The sequence below is a fragment of the Mustelus asterias genome, chromosome 2 (assembly GCF_964213995.1).
Source record: "Mustelus asterias chromosome 2, sMusAst1.hap1.1, whole genome shotgun sequence".
NCBI lineage: Eukaryota > Metazoa > Chordata > Chondrichthyes > Carcharhiniformes > Triakidae > Mustelus > Mustelus asterias.
The window spans coordinates 67,006,193-67,026,902 of NC_135802.1; the positions used below are offsets into that span (position 1 = coordinate 67,006,193).

Below are 20,710 nucleotides of genomic sequence, written 5' to 3' on the forward strand. Positions count from 1 at the left end.
GAAATTCGGCACTCCTCTGTGGAGAAAGAGGCTCAGGCCATTGTGGAGGCCGTCCGGCATTGGCGCCATTATTTGGCTGGCAAACGGTTTACCCTGCTCACGGACCAGCGGTCCGTGGCCTTCATGTTCAACAACACGTTAAAGGGAAAAATTAAGAATGATAAAATCTTGAGGTGGAGAATCGAACTCTCCACCTACAACTATGATATCATGTACCGTCCGGGGAAGCTCAATGAGCCCTCAGATGCCCTGTCGCGTGGAACATGTGCCAGTGTGCAGGAGGACCGGTTACAGGCCCTCCACAATGATCTCTGCCATCCGGGGATCACTCGATTTTTCCATTTTGTAAAGGCTCGGAATCTGCCCGATTCCATAGAGGATGTCAGGTCGATAACTCGAAGCTGCCAGGTATGTGCAGAGTGCAAGCCGCACTTCTACCGACCTGACAGGGCACACCTCATTAAGGCCACTCGCCCTTTTGAACGACTGAGTGTCGACTTCAAGGGGCCCCTTCCTTCGACAGATCGGAACGTGTATTTCCTCAACGTGGTTGACGAATACTCCCGATTCCCCTTTGCCATCCCCTGTTCTGACATGTCCTCTGCCACGGTCATCAAAGCCCTGCGGAGTCTTTTTACCCTGTTCGGCTACCCCAGTTATATCCACAGTGATAGGGGTTCGTCGTTTATGAGCGACAACTTGAGGCAATACCTGCTCTCTAAGGGAATTGCTTCAAGTAGGAATACGAGTTATAACCCCAGGGGTAACGGACAGGTCGAGAGAGAAAACGCTACAGTCTGGAAGGCTGTTTTACTGGCGCTAAGGTCTAGGGGTCTTCCAGTCTCCCGTTGACAAGAGATACTTTCTGATGCGCTCTATTCAATCCGGTCCCTCCTGTGTATGGCAACCAAGGCTACCCAACATGAGCGGATGTTTACCTTCCCTAGGAAGTCTTCCTCTGGGACCTCACTGCCGTCTTGGTTGACGTACTCAGGACCTGTCCTCCTGCGGCGGCATGTTAGGGCCCGCAAGTCCGACCCTTTGGTTGAACAGGTCCATCTCCTCCACGCCAACCCTCAATATGCCTATGTGGCATATCCTGACGGGTGAGAGGACACGGACTCTATCAGAGATCTGGCGCCTGCAGGGGACCTGGAAACCCCCGTCACTCCCGCACCCCTGGTTAGGATTCCTTTGCCCATTCTCTCCCCTCCTGACACGGCGCGGGCAGCATCGGGACCTCAACTTAATCCTCTTACTCCCATGTACAGCTTGCCTGAGTCCAGGAGATTGTCGCCACCTCGAGGTCCACAGGCGTGTGAGGAACTGGAGGAGTCACTGGACATCACCTCGGAGAGAGGGTCGTCACCACGGTCACCAGAACCGGCACTGGAGCCAGTGCTACGGAGGTCGCAGAGACGGTGCGGACCCCCGATACGGCTGAACTTGTGAACATGTGGACAGTTCGTATTGTCTCCTTACCCCACCGGCCTTTGTTTTTAAAGGAGGGGTGAATGTGGTGAACCATTACTTGTACATATGTTACTCTTGTTACTGTTGGGGTTAGGGTTTGGGTGTTCCACCTGTTATCATTGTTTATGTGGTACACTCCGTTCGGCTCCACCTTCTTACAGGAGTATAAAGGTCACTGCTACTTCCTAGTAGCCCTTAGTCTGGGATAGTATTGTTAAGTAGTGTGCTCCAATCTTGTTGTGAATAAAAGCCTTTATTCCCGGGTACGTCCTAGCCTCCCGTGTGAATCAATCGCGCATCATAAAGCTTACAGTTTTTCACTTTCAAAACTTTACAGATCAATTGCACTGTTGGTTTTGCATTAGTACAAAGCAGCTTTAGATGCACGGAATGTAAATCTGGAAGTACAACATCTGAATCAGATCAGTAACCTGAATAGACATGTTGGAGTCTAAGTTCAATGTTGTTGTGCCCATTTTCAGGTTCTGGACATTTGCGCAACTGTTAAGTTGGTTGGAATCTTTTTTAGACAGCTGTGGCAGCCTCCTGAACTGAGTGCGGACCTTATTTCAATATTTATAATTCAGATGTCTCAAGCTGTTTACACTAGTCAGAGTGAAAATCTATAGTAATCCATAGGATTTATGTGTGGTGGTGAGCCGCTATTTGAACCACTGCAGTTCATGTGGATAACAGTTTCTTGTTGTGGTTTTGATAAACTGAGTGACTTGCTAGTGGGCCATTTCAGAGGACAACTAACAGTCAAGTACATTTCTGTTCATCTGGAGATACATGTAGGCCAGAAATATAGAATCGTGGAAACTAGGAACTGGAGTAGGCCATTCGGCCCATCGAGCCTGCACTGCCATCCAGTATAATTGTGCCTGATCCTCTATCTCAATGCCATACTCCCACTCTCTCCCCATGCCCCTTGATACTTTTAATATCCAGAAATCAATCTATTTCTTTATTAAATATATTTGGCCTCCACAGCCTTCTGTGCGAGAGAATTCCGCAGGTTCAGCAGCTTTTGAGTGAAGAAGTTTCTCCTCATCTCAGTCTTAAATGGCCTATCCTGAGACTGTAACCCCTTGTTCTAGAACCGAACTAGGGTTCTAGATCAAGGGCCAATTCCCTACTCCTACACTGGGTGTGGTCTTGTGGAATGTCAGATTTCCTACCATGATCAAAAATCAATTGGTTTGCAATGTAATAAACAATATTCATTGTTATCATTCTTGCGAACATTTATGATATTTCAGCCCCTGCCATAGTCCCATGTGTATAGACCAATCCGTATTTCACTTTCTGTAAAATGATTAAAAAGTGAAGGATGATCATTGCATTTTACTTTTTTTTATTTGTTCATAGGATGTGGGCATCGCTGGCGCACACAATGATTATTTCAAGTAGCTATTGAGTGACATTCAGTAGATCTTTATATCTCGAGCAATACCAGACCAAGGTGTGTTTTGGTTTAAGATGAACCTAATATGGCCCAGGACTTTTTGTCAGCGGTGACCTGACAATGCTCACTTCTGACATCAAAGAAAGTTGTCCAAAGACACAGGGATGAATTTTACCATCCCGCCCAGCACAGGAATCAGAGTGAGGGGTGGACCATGGAAAGGTCCAATGACCTCATGCAGTATTTTCTGGTTGCGGGGTGAGCAAGACTGAAAAATTCCGCCAAACAGCATCCCTGCATCCAGTGTGTCCTGCCTCGTCTGAATTTTATGTTTCAATTAGGTATGTTCTCATTTTTCTAAACTCCAGTGAATAGAGGCTTAGTTGACCCAATCTCTCCTCATATAACAATCCTGCCATCCCAGGAATCAGTCTGGTGAACCTTCACTTCGCTCCCTCTATGGCAAGTATATCCTTTCTTAGATAAGGAGACCAAAACTGCACAAAATGCTTCAGATGTTGTCTGGCAAGTCTCTGTACAGCAGCAGTAAGACATCCTTGCTCCTGTACTCAAGTCCTCTTGTAATGAAGGCCAACATGCCATTTGGCTTCTTAACTGCTTGTTTGTTTGCTTGTATGCTTGTTTTCAGTGACTGGTGTACTAGGACACCCAAGTCCTTTTGTATGTCAACATCTCCCAATCTATCACCATTTAACTAATACTCTGCCATATGTGGATAACTTCACATTTATCCATGTTATACTGCATCTGCCATGTATTTGCCCACTAAGTCAACTAGCCTGAATCACTTTAAGCATCTTAAAATCCTTCCCACCACTCACATTACCACCAAGTTTTATGTCCTCAGCAAACTTGGAAATAATATTTTTGGTTCCCTCATCCAAATGATTGATTTACATTGTGAATAGCTGGAGCCCAAGCACTGATCCCTTCAGGACCCCACTAGTCACTGCCTTCCACTTATTCCTATTCTCCGTTTCCAGTCTGCTAACCAATTCTCAATCCATGCCATTACCCAGTCATAGCCTTTTAGGTGAGACTTTATCAAAAGCTTTCTGAAAATCCAAATATACCACATCCACTAGTTCTCCTTTATCTAGTCTATTAGTTACATCCTCAAAAAACTCCAGCAGGTTTGTCAAACATGATTTTCCTTTCATACACCCATGCTGACCTGGTCTAATTCCATTGATATTTTCTAAACGTCCTGCTATCACACCCTTTATAATAGTCACAAACATTTTCCTTGCTGCTGATTTTAGGCTAACTGGTCTATTGTTCCCTGTTCTCTCCCTCCTTCCATTTTTAAGTAGCGAGGTTACATTTGCCACTCTGCCGGGATGGTTCCAGAATCTAAACAATTATGGAAGATGACGACCAACGCATCCGCTATTTCCATGGCCACCTCCTTTCATACCCTGGGCTCCGGGGATTTGTCAGCTTTCAGTCCCATTAATTTCTCCAACCCTGTTTTTTTATTAAGTAAGGACTTTCAGTCAGCCCCTCCCAGAGTCAACCACATTGTTGTGGGTCTGGAGTTACATGTCAATCAGACCAAGTAAGGATAGCAAGTTTCCTTCTCTCAAGGACATTCGTGAAGCATATGACACTATCTATGACAGTTGCATGGTCCTGCTTTCAATTCCAGATTTTGTGAACAGAATTTAAATTCCACCAGCTGCTGGGTCCCTGGGCATTAGCAGGGCCTCTGGATTGCCATTATGCCACCATATCTTGTGGTTCACAGTGAAAAATATTGGTTAGGCCCTGACAGTCAATCTGTGCTGAGATACCGGATCCTCAGTTCAGTAGAATTATGGTAATGAAGCCCAAGGATGAGAATAGGATGGTCCTCTGCCCTCTCTGTTCTTTTGTGCCATTTGGTCTGTGCCGCCAGAATCATGAAGAGTTTCAGATGCTAACGAATTTAGGCCACATGATGACAAGACATGATCTTGCATGTTCATCCTGTCCCACAATCAAAAAACCATTGCCCTGCTCATGGCTTTCTTGATAAGGGCTAAGCACATAATGATTATTTCAAGTAGCTACTGAGTCACATTCAGTAGATTTTTATATCTCTAGCAATACCAGACCAAGGTGTGTTTTGGTTTAAGATGAACTTAATATGGCCCAGGATTTTCTGTCAGCTGTGACCTGACAATACTTCTGACATCAAAGAAAGTTGCCCAAAGACACAGGAACGAATTTTACCAGCCTGTCCGGCACAGGAATCGGAGCGAGGGATGGACCATGGAAAGGTCCGATGACCTCGTGCAGTATTTTCTGATTTCAGGGTGAGTAAGGCTGGAAAATTCCACCCATAGTAACCTCTGTAGCATGAACTTCACCTTTTGCATGTTAATTTGATTCTGACACCAATAACAGGGAACTCCAGTGTCCAGCAACAGTGATGTTATCAAACAGGTTCAGCAGCCAATCACATTGAAAAATTCTACAAGGAACAAGATAGCAGAGGCAGCGGTGTAGTGGTATTGTCACTGGATTAGTAATCTGGAGACTCAGGGTAATGCCCTGGGGACCCAGGTTTATATCCCACCGTAGCAGTTGGTGGAATTTAAATTCAATAAAGTATCTAAAATTGAACTCTAATGATGCCCACAAAGCTATTGTTGATTGTAGTAAAAACCACTCTGGTTCACTAATGTCCTTTTAGGGAAAGAAATCTGACATCCTTACCTGGTCCGGCCGATATGTGACTCCAGATCCACAGCTCTGTGGTTGACTCAATGAGCAATAAGGAATGGGCAATAAATGCTGGCCCAGCCAGCGATGCCCACATCCCATGAACAAATAAAAAAAAGCAAAATGCAATGATCAATCTTCACTTTTTAATCATTTTACAGAAAGTGAAATACGGATTGGTCTATACACATGGGACTATGGCAGGGGCTGAAATATCATGAATGTTCACAAAAACGATAACAATGAATATTGTTTATTACATTGCAAACCAATTGATTTTTGATCATGGTGGGAAATCTGACATTCCACAAGACCACACCCAGTGTAGGAGTAGGGAATAACCGACAGAAGCTGTTAGATTTCTCTATTCAGCTACATGTGCGGAATTCAGAAATAGTTATATTTGCAATGATGGCAAAAGCTGCCAGTTTCATTGGCAGTACAACTACAAAATCTAAGCCTTTCACAAGCAGAGCTGAACAACATTTTAGTTTCAGTTTAATAAGCCTTTTTGTTACCTGACTCTCCCCAAGCAAACCTAGTTTGTACTGTGGTTGACAATAATTTGGTACCAGTCCCTAACCTGGAGTGGACAGAGTTTCTCAATGTTAAATTGTTGAATATTATAAACTTAGTTACACCTTTCCTCACCTGGTTTACTCATAACTCCATCGGTAAATTAGTAAAGACTAGAGGCTAACCTGCTAGAATTCATGAAACTACCCTGAATCCAAGGGAACATTACACAGGATATTTATTGGCACTGTGACTTCTAAATAAAACTCCCATATTCTTATTTTCCTATGTGTTCAGGTTTAGGAAAAGTAGCTATCGAACACGTATATTGAGTATGTAAATTTAATATCAGGCAGTAACATCTCTTTCCATTACTGTGTAATTAAGACATCCGTCTTCTCCATATTCGTAGTGTACCGTCATTAGAACCATTTCTGTAAGTATAGTAAATTACATCTGTGCAAATATGATACATCTGTTTAAGTTAATCACAACACGATAAGCATCAGGTCCTGGAAGTTGTAAAGAATTTATAGAATTAAGTCTCCTTCAACACAGTTTAAGTTAATTAATTGGTTGCATTCACACAAACGGAGGATGCATAATAATTGCAGCAGCTCTGTGTAGATTCTGGTTACTGGCAGAGTTCCAAAGGGAACCATGTTGCATTTATTTCTCATCACAATCTTTATCAATACTGTGAAGAGATTCATTGGTAGGTTTGCTGATGTTCATGAGCTGAATATTTTTGCCGAGAAAATTAACCTGTGGAATAGACTTGTGGTGATTTGGTTCCTTTTCTGTATGTCCAGAACAAGAGTAAATGCTTATAAGTAAACAAATCAAAGGACAAATTTGCATTTTTTCTATTGGGAAACTATTCTTTGTCACAAATAATTTAAGTTTATTTCACATGCGGTATTGAAGCTGACAAATTTGACAAATTTACTTTGAATCTAATCATTTTTCTGTCAGAGTGAGATTTCCCTCAAGTCTTTTCATTCTTTACAGTTAAAATTCTACCATGATAGTTCATTTGTTTCAGTGGAGGTAGTAGCATTGTGAAGGTGGGATCAGCAAAAGCTTTCTAACTAAGAAATGGCTATTCATACATGAATAATGACAATACTGAGTGTGTACCCATTTTCATATGTGATTGGAGGAGAATCAATGGCTGGAATAGAACTTCAAAAAACAAATCCAATTCTGTGGAGTAGAACTGTTTTGACATGAGTTGTATTTAAATGTGCAATAGCAGCATTCATGAGCCAACCTCACAGCTATGGTCAAACAGCTCCACTGCCTTGTGGATACCTTTTTAAAATTCATTCCTGGGACATGCATGTCGCTGGCTGGCCAGCATTTATTGCCCATCCCTCATTGCCCTTGAACTAAATGGCTTGCTAGGTCATTTCAGAGGGCAGTTGAGAGTCAACCACATTGCTGTGGCTCTGGAGTCACATACAGGCCAGACCAGGTAAGGACAGCAGATTTCCTTCCCTAAAGGACACTAGTGAACCCAATGAGTTTTTCTGACAATCAACAATGGTTTCATGGTCATCAGTAGATTATTAATTCTAGATTTTTAAAAATTGAATTCATATTCCACCATCTGCCGTGGCAGTATTTGAACCCAGATCCCAGAACATTAGCTGAGTTTCTGGATTAATAGTCTAGCAATGGTACCACGAGGCCATCACTTTAGGAGAATGAATGGTACCCAAAGGTGGACTGATCTCTAAACATGTCACATTTCTGACAACTCCTGCCAAAATAATGCCAAAATAATGTTTTGTATTGCTCTTGAATCAATGACATACAGCGTACTACAAGAAAGTAAGGCAGTACCTAATTTTCACTCATGAAGAAAAGTTTGGCTGTGCCATCGTTTCATCTAGGATATTGGTAATGGGCACAACAACATTCCTGTCTATAAAATAAAAATAGGTGATCTACAACAAAATAAATTGTTAATCTAACAGTTTACCAAACATGTTATTTAAATTTTATGTGTACTCCATAAGTTAAGTGATTATGAGCAAAGATTACCTTTTTCAATCCATACTCCTTGCAGATACTAGTTCAGTTAAAAACAATTTGCAATTTTTGCCCCATTGTTTTCGACTCTTTGTACATAAAATTTCTATCATTGAGTATATAATGGCACCAAATTAAAAATGAGACCTGATTTCCATCTACCTGGGAAAGTCAATTTGAAATGCTGCAGAACAGGTACCAATGAGGTCACAATGGAATCATGCTCACAGTGCTTGGGGAAGGGGTTCCCAACGAGAATCACATTGGTGCAAAAATACATTAACCAAATTAATAGCAACGTTTATTAAGAAATAACACACCAGCAAAAAAGACCTATTAAAAAAAATAAAAGAAACCAGTGATGGCAGATTTAAAACAGAGATGAGGAGAAACTACTTCTCTCAAAAGGTCGTGAGTCTGAAATTCACCACCGCAGAGCGTGGTGGATGCCGGGACTTTGAGTAAGTTCAAGGAAGAGGTGGACAGATTTTTATTTAGTAAGGGTTTGAAGAGCTATGATGGTTGACAGGCAAGTGGAGTTGAGACTGAGATGAGATCAACCATGATTGTATTAAATGGTGGAACAGGCTTGAGGGACTAACTTGCCTACTCCTGCTCCTAGTTCTTATGATTCTTATGATCCTACTGGTCTAAAATCGTTGCTTGAATTTTGTTACCACCACTTCAAATCTCAGCATACAACAATCCCGACTGTCCATTAATATGGTTATAATTTGGATTGATATGAACCCAGTTTCAGATCAGTGAAAGATGCAGCTTCCTCCAACTGGTTCACCATAAAATGTGTGATGGGCAAAAGAATGTTGGACTCAGGTGCTGTGGGTGTTTGTCCCCTTTCCCAATTCTACAACTGTGATTAACATCCCCCCACCCCCCCAAAAAGGTCTATTTGTTTGAAATCCATTTCTGGACTAGGCTTTGAACAGTCCGTGTTGGCACCAGGTAATGTCTTTACTGTTATACCTCGATTTTACTTCCAACCTATTTGGAAAAACAGGACTTACATTTGATTTCTTTCTCCTCCTCTCCCAGCATCTTGTTTGCCGATATTGTGGGTTTTACCAGTTTGGCTTCGCAGTGCACGGCACAGGAACTAGTCAAGCTCTTAAATGAACTATTTGGCAAGTTTGATGAGCTAGCCACGGTGAGTTTTCTTTTCATGATTTTCCTTTACTTTGGATTTTACTTAATTTTCTCTTGATTGGTTGGTGAAGCGTAAAAGTCCTTTTGGATTTTGTTTCCCTTTGTTAACAAGGAAACACATTGTTTAATGATCAACAGAAATAGAGTGTTGGTTGTCAGGGCATTTGCTTATTGGTACCTTGCAATAAACACTTCCTACTGCATCGTCATCATTTGATTTCAATCTGCATTGAGAAACTGTCAATCTGATTTAGAAAGAACACTTGAGATTATCTAGAATCAGTTGTCACTGTGAAGTAATGAATGCTCGCTAAGTTACAGCAAGTTGATCTCATGCAGCCTTTGGTGTGTGTATTGGCTATATCATATTCAGGAATGCTTTGTGTTGCAAAGTGCATTGGTTACCTTCTTCATTGTGTTCTAGCTGCTGTTTTTATTCCAACATGTTCCAATGCTTTATCACTTAAAATGAAGTGTGAATGTTTCAATAAATATTACTAAGTCAGCTTGCGAATTCTTGAGGGGTGGTAGGAGCAAACGAATGAATATGCTTTTTCAAATTGCTGCTTAACTTTTTAGATCACTGTGAGTTTCCCCTGAAGAATGAATGTTTAGGTTCCCACCTCAATTGTTAAAATGGCAGGTTTTATTAGCCATTTTCTGAAGCCATTTTTTTTCCAGCAACTCAGAAGCAGGGAATGTGACATGACAACAGCAATGTCTTTGCCAGTCTGAGTTTTACTCTTCAGCATTGAGTTCTCCATGCTCAGGAAATGAGCAGAGTGGAAAATTATGTTTAATTATTCTTGCTCAAATCCTGCAACAATTTTTGTGTTCCAATTGCCATCACAGAAATTGAATGCATTTTCCTTTTGTGAAATCCTACAAGCTGTGTGAACAATAATGAAGAACAGCATGTTTTTAATTACACCTACTTGAAAACAGAGGATTCTGAACAGCAAACTAGAGTGACTATCCTCATAAATGACAGGCTCTTAGGCATTTTAAGAACATAGGCACCGGAATCATTTGAGCCTTCTCGCCCTCTCAATTACATCATGGCTGATCTGTACCTCAACTGTATTTACTACCTCTGTTGCGTACACCCTTATACCACTTTGGTACCTCCTCGTCTCCTTCTTAAATGAGAGATCCCTTATTTCAAAAGTGTTCCCCCTGGTTCTAGATTCCCCATGACTAGAAACATCCTTTGTGAAGCCGATGGAGTAGATGGCAGATGTAATTCAATGCATAGAAGTGTGAAGTGATTCATTTTAGTAGGAAGAATGTGGAAAGGCAATATTAAAAAAAGGCTACAATTCTAAAGGGGATGCAGGAGAAGAGGGACCTGGATGTAGATTTGCAGAAATCATTGAAGGTGGCAGGATGAAATGTGGAGTCTTATTAAAGGAATCCTAGCATTTATAAACAGGTGCAAAGAGTACAAGAGCAAAGAACTTATGACAAACCAGTAAAACACTGGTTTTGTTTCAACAGGAGTATTATGTCCGGTTCTAGGCAGCACACTTTGGGAAGGATGTGTTTGCATTAGAGAGGATGTAGAAAACATTCATAAGAATTGTTCAAAGGGTGAGGAATGTCAGTTACATGGATAGATTGAAGAAATTGGCCGGTATTTTACCACCTCGCCTGCCCCAGAATCGGGGCGGGTGAGGCTCACAGAACGGCATTCTCCTTGGCCTTGGGCGGGATCTTACAAGCCTCAGGCGGGCGAGGCGGTAAAATTCCGGCAACTGCGACTGTTCTCCTTGGATAAGGAGAGATTAAGAGGAGATTTAATAGAAATGTTCCAAATTTTCTTCATTCAGCAGGTTGTGAATCTTTGGAAACCCAGAGAGCTGTGGATGCTCAGTTGTTAAATATGTTCTAGCTAGGGATCAATAGAGTTTTGGGTAATAAGGAAATTAAGGGATATGGGATAATGTGGGAAAGTTGGATTTAGGTAGAAGATCAGAATGACAGAGCCTATATTGATTTGACGAGCTTTGCTTGCCTGTTGTTTAGTGCAATTACTGTTCTGTTTGGTGTACAAATTTTAACTGAATTCTATTTTGAGAACACATCTATGCATATTAAAAAGTTAGGAATGTGATAACAGAAACACTTTAGCTACAGGCGGGATTTTCTGGTCCTGCAAAGTCTTTGCATTTTGTATGCTTTATATGCCCACCACCAGGGAACCCACCAGAGGAGTGGGGGGTGGGGGTGGGGTGGGGGGAGGGGGGGGGGATGCGGTGGCTGCAGAAGATCCCACTGGCAGGAGAGGCTGGAAAATCCCGTCCACTATTTTGTATATATATATATAAATTCATTACAACGAGAATATGTACTCTTAAAGGTATCTTTGTAATATCTGTTAGGCAATGGTTGCTCACAGAAGATTAGAGAACTTCTAACGACGCAGAAAATGTATACCTAGCTAAACTAAAATCTAAGATAGGTAGAGAGAAGCTGCTTTGTGGCTGTATTATTGATTACTTTAGAAGTGTTTCAAGTACACCCTTACATTCAAAGAGAAACCTCTTCCATACAATTGACAAAGCAAAGTGACACATTTATCGGAAGGACTTTCCTCTTTTGCTGTCAATCGTTTCTAACAAATGTGGAAGAGTCCTGGTGCCTTTCAACCACTGTTTTCTTGCAATTGTGACACCTAAACCTGTGCCTCTGAGTAAATAAGATTCCAGTGCTGTACAGTGATGATGCATCACCACCCGAGAGAGACTGAGGACTGAACTAAAGTCATCAAATATTTAGATTTCCAAAAGGCCTTAACATAATTCAACTGTACTGTGATACCAATGAAATATTCAATGGTGCTGTGGTCAAAAGCTGATTTTGAGTTGGGTAGAATGCAACTGTGAGTTGGCAGGTGGAGGGGTAGGGGCAGGGCACATTAGCGGACAGGCTGACAGCGATCTATCGTGGTTTGGAGACAGTAAGAATACTGCTGCTGCTTGGAACTCACATAAAAACAACATGTAGTCAGATCTTGGGATCTTTCTTGAGCAGCTTTGCTCCATCCCTTTATATGGCCACATATCACAAGCTATAACTTGCTTAAACAAATTTAAAAGTGACTGTCTTAACAAGTGCAGGAGTTTCATTTAAATATTAAATGAAACCAGCATTCATTTAAAGCAACCATCAGAACCATCTGCAAAAAGATCAGTGTAGCAGTGGTCCAAATGCCTGTGCAGATCAGGTGTAGGTCTCTATCTTTCTAAATTAGTTAGAAATTTTGCCCCTTTTATGCTAATAGAATTTAGGCCTTTTTGTATCTTTGCTTTAAATACCCATTGTGGTGTCTCACAGAAATATGAGGAGAGATGTGTTTATTAGTCACCATTATTCCTTAGTCATCAAGGTGGCTTTCTAACTTTAAGAAGGATTTTTTTAATGGCTTGCAGCTTAGAAGATATATGGCTTAATTAGCTTAGAAGTCTTTGTTAAGTTGACCAGCTTCCCTTCTCTGTTTCTTCCCAGTATTTAGTACAGTTACTATTCCATTTTGTGTGGCTACTGAATTCAATTTTGAGAATACATTTATGCCTGCTGAAAAGTTGGAGGTGAGACAGCAGAAGCACTATTTTATATATATATATATATGGAAAAGGAAATGATGCCTTACGATTTGCAGACTGCTGAAGTGATTTCTTTATTTAAAAAGTAAGGTAGAACAAGTCCAATTCGCTTAGCATCAATTGTAGGAAAGATAATTGAATCCTTTTTCAAAGATGTAATTGATGTAATTGAAAGACATCTAGAAACTGAAAGTATAGTAAAACATAATAAGCATGGATTTCAAAAGCGAAGGCATGTTTCACCAATCTTATTGAAGCCTTTGAAGAAGTAACTGAAAGTTTGAGAAAGTTAATAAAGTAGATATTATAAATTTGGATTTCCAAAAGGCCTTCAGTAGGAGATCACATTGATGTCTAAGATCAAAACATGTGGAATCAGGGAGCATAGCAGAATGAATAGCAAGATGGCCACGAAACCGGAAATAAAGAGCAGGGGTTAAAATTAGTTGCTCCAGATTGGTCAAACGTGTGTAGAGATGTGTTGCACAGGGACCAGTGCAAGGACCACTTTTGACATAAATGATTTGGACTCAGGAATTGTAAGTATAATTTCAAAATTTGTGGCTGACACAATTGAAAGGTATAGTATGGGATTCTCTGATCTCATCTATTCCCACCCACTGCTAGTGAGAATGGGGAATTTGGCGCTCAGCCAAAACTCCATTCGCTGCAACGACACCAGAGAATCCCAGCCGCAGACGAGGTTAATACAGAGGAGGACTGTAACAAAATGCAGGATGTTAATAAACGTACAGGGCGGAATTTTACCAGCATGTCTGCCCAAGGTTCGTACAATCTCGCCCGAGGCCAACGGAGAATGCCCGTTCTCCGAGCCTCGCCTGCCCCCAGAATCCGGTAAAATTCTGGCCACAGAATGGGATTGCAATGGCAAATGAACCTCAGTATAAATAAGTGTGAGTAGTAAACTTTGGTCAGAAGAATTAAGAGACGATACATTCCTTGGAAAATAAGTGTTGTATGGTATAGAGGAACAGAGCGATCTAGCGATAGTTTCGATGAGTTCGAACCTAAGTCTCTGTCCCCATGACAACCAAATCACATGGGCCAGTCTCTGAGCAAATTTTGGCATGATTATCATCCTCCATTCCAGGAAATTCTGCCTCACTTCAAGCTAAAAGGTTGAAACATAACTGTCTTATAAATTCTCACATTTGTAACATACTTTGAGCAAAGCTTCCCTAATTTACACGAAGGAAAAATACTGCAGTCCCAGGAACTCCGAAATAAAAACAGAAAATGCAGGAAATACAGAGCAGTTCTGGCAGCATTGATGGGGAAAAATAAGAGTTAATTGTTTGAAGTCCAAACAATCCTTTGCATCAAAAGTCAATTCTCTGAAATTCTCTGTTCATTCTTTGGTAATGGTTTAAGATAATGCCCTTTATTTAACTAATTCTTAACCAATGGACCAATAAGCTTTCTGTTTCCATCACCATGGCAGTTGGTGAAACTTGGAGCCCGCTTTTCCCATCCCGACGCGCACAGTTTTTGGCGCGCCGGGATGGGAGATGCGTGTGTCGGCCATTTCGTGGGATTCGCGCATGCGTTCCTGACGCAAGCATATCTCCCACAGTCGGAGAGCAGGCGCAGTTGGGACTGGGCTGAAAACCAGCGGGAAGGCAGGTAAGTGATTTAAATCTGTTTTTAAAGTATTTTAAATCTCATTATTGGGCCCGGCATGGAATTCTCCAGGCCCGATAGCATCTCCCACTCCGCCAGGAATAGTTCACTCCGGCGGGGTTTAGAGTAGCTCCCTGCTTGCGGAGAATTAGCAGGAGACCAGCCGGAGTGAAGAGGGGGCAATTGGGTCCCCCCAGGGGGTCAGGCGGCGGTGGGGTGATGCCCCCTGGGCATGGGTGCCCTGGCAGTGCCAGCCTGTCTCCCCTGGCACTGCCCAAGAGGCAAACTGCCTATGCCCAGGGGCACCTTGGCACTGCCCACCAGGCATCGGGCAGTGCCAAGGGGATGGGGCATAGGGGATAGGGCCTAGGAGGCAGGACCAAGGGGGAAGGGCCTAGTGGTGAGATCTGTTATGGGCAGAGCCAAAGGGTGGGGCATGTTGTAGGTGGGGCCAAAGGGAATGGCCTATTGTAGGCAGGGTCTGTTGCGGGTGGGGCAATCAGTGGGGATTGGAGGTCTTGCTGCCACTCTGCAGATTGGATCAGTCGGAGCTGGATGGAGGCCAGCAATCAGGGCGGGCTGTTGGGGGGGGGTGTTGTCTGCCAGGGTGGGGGGGATCGGCCTCCCAGGGTGGGGAGGTCAGCAGGGGTGAGATCTGCCAGTGGAGTGGGGGAATTGTCACTGCAGGGCAGAGGGGCTGGGGATTACATTGCTCTGGGACGTGGGGTCGGGGCTGGCCCAGGAATGCTTGTGCAGAGTGCGATCAGGCCATGGCGGGGGGGCTGGAGGGGAAGCAGTGCGGGGGTCCTGGGCTGGCCAGCAATGTGCAATCTGACAGATCAGGGCCATTGTGCATGTGCAGGGGCCTGGAACTGTCAGACTCTGGCATGAATAGGCCCCCCCCCCCCCCCAAGCTTTTAATGATATTCACAATTGTGGCCACTGCAATGCACAGAGTGTGGGGGATTCTAGTCTGAACTCCCACTGAGAAAACAATCATGATTGCCACCATTTTTCTCGCCATTTCAGCACTTAGAATTTTTGGGGGGAGAATCGGGCCCTTGAATTCAATAAAAATCTGGAATTAGAAGTCCAATGATGACCATGAAACCATTATCCTTTAGGGAAGGAAATCTGCCATCCATCCTTACCTGATCTGGTCCGTAGGTGACTCTTAAATGCCCTTTGAAATGGATTGGCAAACCACTCCGTTCAATGACAATTAGCGATGGGTGATAATCTGTGCTGTAGGGTTTCTAAGATTTCTAAGAAGGCTGACCCAGCCAGTGACACCCACATCCCATGAATAATTTAAAAAAAATCACCAACTGTGATTTTAAATAACTAATAATCACTTGTTACAACTTTAAAAAAAAACTAAGAATCCTAAAAAGGAGCCAGTTTGTGCCTAAAGTAAACAAGTTAATTTTAAAAGCCTCCTTGAAGGGTCACAGATGAGTCCAATAAATAGAAACTTGCAGTGGTGATTAATTCAGCCTGAGGCTTGACCAGTATCCTGGACAGGGTTGGCTTCGAGTTCAATTTGTTTTATGAGAACTTGATTTGCACTTGAAATTCCTGATCTTTTGCATTGATTCGGCTGAATTTGGACAAAGCGCTCCGTAAGTAACGGCTGCACTGAATGGAAACACCTACCCCACATAAGGAATCAAATCTTAGTTCTACGTCTATCTCCTTCATACCATTCTCCAGTCAAGTAAATAACAATAATTATAATAAAACACTGTGCTACATCATAATAAATAATTTTTGCCAAATAAGTCATTCGGTTTTTATTTTGTAAATGCTGATTGCTTGATTATCAAACCAACCAGCAATTAAAAGCAATAATATATAGCTTTCTGAGAAAGATGAAGAATCTAACCCTGGTTTGAATTATCAAATAAATGGAACAGAGATGTGACATTAAGTCGTTATCTATTGAGCTGCTTGGCAGATCTGTTACAGAAATCTTGCCAGAAATGTCATGTGCAGCATTAGATTTGATACAAGCATTGGTAATTGCCTCCGTTGCAGAGGATGAGGAAATACAAGATGAATTATTGTGCGGTTAATTCGAATCTGGACCATTATAACACTACAGCACCTATTCTATTATTGAACTTGAAACTATTTTCTCACAGTTAATCTAGTTTGCACTGATAATAATCTCAGATATCTCTGTCTGAATATTTTATAACTCTGGGTGGAAACCTCTGACACATTGTCAGAGTGTCAGTTTCAGTGAGAAACCATGGTGGCACGGTGGCACAGTGGTTAGCACTGGATTGATTCCTGGACTGGGTCTGTGCGGAGTCTGCATGTTCTCCCCGTGTCTGCCTGGGTTTCTTCCGGGTGCTCCGGTTTCCTCCCACAGTCCGAAAGATCTGCTGGTTAGATGCTTGGCTATTCTAAATTCTCCCTCAGTGTACCCGAACAGGCACCGGAGTGTGGCGACTGAGGGATTTTCACAGTAACTTCATTGCAGTGTTAATATAACCCTATTTTTGCCACTATAAAATCAACATTAAAACTTTAAACCATGCGTGTAGCTCTCCAGCTGCAGAGCTGCGTTTTGTCACTCAATTCTCTAGCGCTCTGTGCCAGCTGCACAGAGATTGGGGTGCCATCCTAAAGGGCCCCAAGATCTGCACTGAAAAGATACTCCACCCCCGTCGACACAGGGGCCAATCTACAAGCACTGGGGCAACCCCAGCCCCCTCACAAGCATCGGGGCAACACCCTCCAGGCACACAAACACTGGGGCAACCCCCACTCTCCCTCCCACACACAAGCACTGGGGGAAACGTCAGCCACCATCTTAAGCACCGGGGAAACCCCCAGCGTCCCCCCCACCCCCGACACACACACACACATTGAGGAAATCCCCAAGTGGTACTCCCAAGAAGACCCACATCTTCCTGGCACTACCACCCTGGCACTGCCACACTGACAATATATTTAAATGAGGTTCCTGCCCAAAACGCACCATCAAAGGGTGGTGAAAATCTCAGAATGTGATTTCTCCACCCAGATTCTCGTTCCCGCGGTCTCACGGGTTTTCCACCAGTGTCACCATTTCCGCCGTGGCAAACAGCAGCTGAAAGTCCCAACCTAGTAATGATGCTCCTGTGGTTAGTGTTCACTCTGATCAATAAATGATGTATTACAATGAGTTGTTCCCAAGCCTTGCTAGCAGGTAGCCTGGCCAACATTTTTTTCCACTACCCTTTCTTGGGATGTGGGCATCACTGGCAAATCCAATATTTATTGCCTATCCTTATTTGCTGTGTCTTTTCATGGACTTTCGTAAGCAAAATTGGAACGTTGTACAAGGTACAACAAAAACATCAATTTGTAATGATATAGCATCTTTATCATTGGAAAACAGCAAAAGATGCTTCATGGATAACAAAAATGTAACTGAACCAAAGAAGGTGATATGCAGAGGGTGACCAGAAGCTAATATTAATTACATTAAGTGTGTGGCACAGAGACAGGCCATTTGGCCCCACTGTCACTGCAGACATTTATATTTCATATGAACATCCTCCAACTCCATCAACACCTTGTTCTATTCTATTTTCCCTCATATGATTGTCGAGCTTCCCCTTAAACATATCTGTGCCATTTATTCAACTATTCCTATGCTAGTGTGTCACACTCTTATCACTCTTAGGGCAAAAAGTTTCTCTTGAATTCCCTATTGGATTTATTAGCTGTTCTCTTATATTTATGATCTTTGGTTTTGGACTCCCCCCATGAGTAAAAACATTTAATCCACATCTGCTCTATCAATCTTCCCATCATAATCTGAAAAGCGTTACCCCTCAGCCTTTATTCTTCTGGAGAAAAATAAATCCCTGCTTATTCAGTCTTTCCTGGTAAGTTTATGCTCTCAGTTCTGGTATCATCTTTGTAAATCTTTCTTGTGCCTTCTCCATTGCCTCCAGGTGGCAGGGCTCCAAGTGAGTCTTCTTTGCTTTTACATTCTAACCTTCGAGGTGTTACATCTGTACTCCTAAATCACTTTGCTCCTCATTGAAACTTATTATTGAAGGAGCATGTAACCTCTTTATTCTTCCTACCAAAATAGACCACCTCACACTGACCTATACTGAAATTCATTTGCCAGTTATAGAGTTATAGAATCATGGAATAGTTACAATGTAGAAGGAGGCCATTCAACCCACCCTATCAGTACTGGCTCTCTGAAAAAGCAATTCACTGAGTGCCATTCCCCTGCATATTCTTCCTTTTCAGATATTAATCTAATTCCCTCTGGAATGCCTGGATGGAACTTACTTCCACCACACTCCCAGGTAGTGCATGCCAGGTCCTAACCACTCACTGTGTGAAAAAGCTTCTCCTCACCTTGCCATTGCTTCTTTTGCTAATTATCTGAAATCTGTGTCCTAAGGTTCTTGATCCTTCCACCAAAGGGAATAGTTTCTCCCTATTGATTCTGTCCAGACTCCTCACGATTTTGAAAACCGCTACCAAATCTCCCCTTAACCTTCTCTTCTCCAAAGAGGACAGTCCTAACTTCTCCAATCCATCTACATAACTGGAGATCCTCATCCCTGGGACCATTCTCATTTAAAAAATTATGCATAATCATTATTGTAATTATAATACAATTATAACACAATTACATGTCCATTTTGCAAGCTTATTAATGTCTTTCCATATTGTGTTGCTTTCTTCCTTTGCATTAACTATGTTCTACTTTGGTGGCACCTGCACAACATTGAAATTGCACTTCTGAGTCCAAATCATTTATATAAATTGTGAGCAAAAGTGGCCCAGTACCAATTTCTGTGGAACACCATGGGCAAATTTTTCTATTCTACCTGCCACAAGAATCATAGTGGACAAGGGGTGGACCATGGTAAGGTCCGTTGACCTCGGGCAGGATTTTCCAGTTTCAGGTCGAACGTGGCCAGAAATTCTCGCCCCACTGCCCAAATTTTTCCAGTCTTTGTTGCTGCCCTTAAATTTACTCTGGGTGGACCCTACCCTGTTTTCTGTTTTGTTACCAGCTCGCTATCCATTCTGATACATGCCTGCTGAATCCACCTATTCTGACCTTAGTTAGGAGTCTATCATGAAATATCTTTTAAATATCCAAATATATTACATTTACCACAATGCCCTTGTCAACTCCTTTTATCATCTCTTCCAAACATTCCATAAGGTTGGTCATGTATGACCTTTTCCTTTGGAAACCATGCTGACTACTTTGTTTTATTTTTGGTTGTTCGGATTTTTTCTGTTTATCCTTGAGTAAAAGATTCCATTAACTTTCTTAGCACTGATGTTGAACTAACTGAGATATTGTACATTGGACTTTTTAGATATAGAGATCACATTAGTAGTCCACTCATTCTCAGGCACTATTTACCTTCCTAATGAACAGTTATATATATTTATGCAATTGTGCCTTTGTTATCTCTCACTCCCACCTTTAAACTGTATAGATGCAATCCATCTTTTATCCTTTCTATATTTGATCAGTTTGGCAATTATGACCCTTTTTTCTTTTAAAAAAAATCTCTTCTCATGTTTTTCACAACTTGTTACTTTCTTTGGTAAATACTAAAGTGAAATATTAATTTAATATTTCTGTCATTTCACTGATATTAATTGTGAATTTATCTTGTGTAACCGTCAGTGACCCAATCCATATCCTGATTTTTATTTTATTCATGTGCCTTGTTACGATCCGGTAGAGTTTAAAGATAAATTCAAACACCCAGTGATTAACTGAAAGGACTTACATCACAAGATTTTAAGCAAAAACAGACTTAACTGTTTAAAAACACCACACAAAGCAGCACTACTAACTTAACATTTCAGTTCATAACTACTTATGCTTTAAAATTGAAAAGCACAATAAAAATGCTTTAAGCTGAAATCCTGGAAGCATTTCCCTTTCCACTTTGATTTCCCCTCGGAAAGTCAGATACTTTTCACGCTCCTGAAAGTTCCTTCACTTCCTGGGACCAAACCAAACTGCCACAGCTCTCAGGAATTCTCAGTGTTCCTGCTATCCTTCAAAGTATGACATTTCATGGGGAATGTAGTTTTTGGATAAGCAACCTCCAATTTTTCCTCAAAGACCTCATGCCTGTGGATT

At 42.1% G+C, this 20,710-nt stretch overlaps 1 protein-coding gene across 1 annotated transcript in view; it reads left to right on the top strand.

Moving 5' to 3' along the window:
• The window catches only part of LOC144508552 (adenylate cyclase type 1-like), a 273,546-nt gene that overhangs the window by 16,332 nt on the left and 236,504 nt on the right, over positions 1 to 20,710 (top strand). Inside the window, exon 4 of the mRNA XM_078236602.1 lies at positions 9,215 to 9,326. Within this exon, the coding sequence (XP_078092728.1) occupies positions 9,215 to 9,326 (112 nt within the window). The remainder of the gene's footprint in view (positions 1 to 9,214; positions 9,327 to 20,710) is intronic.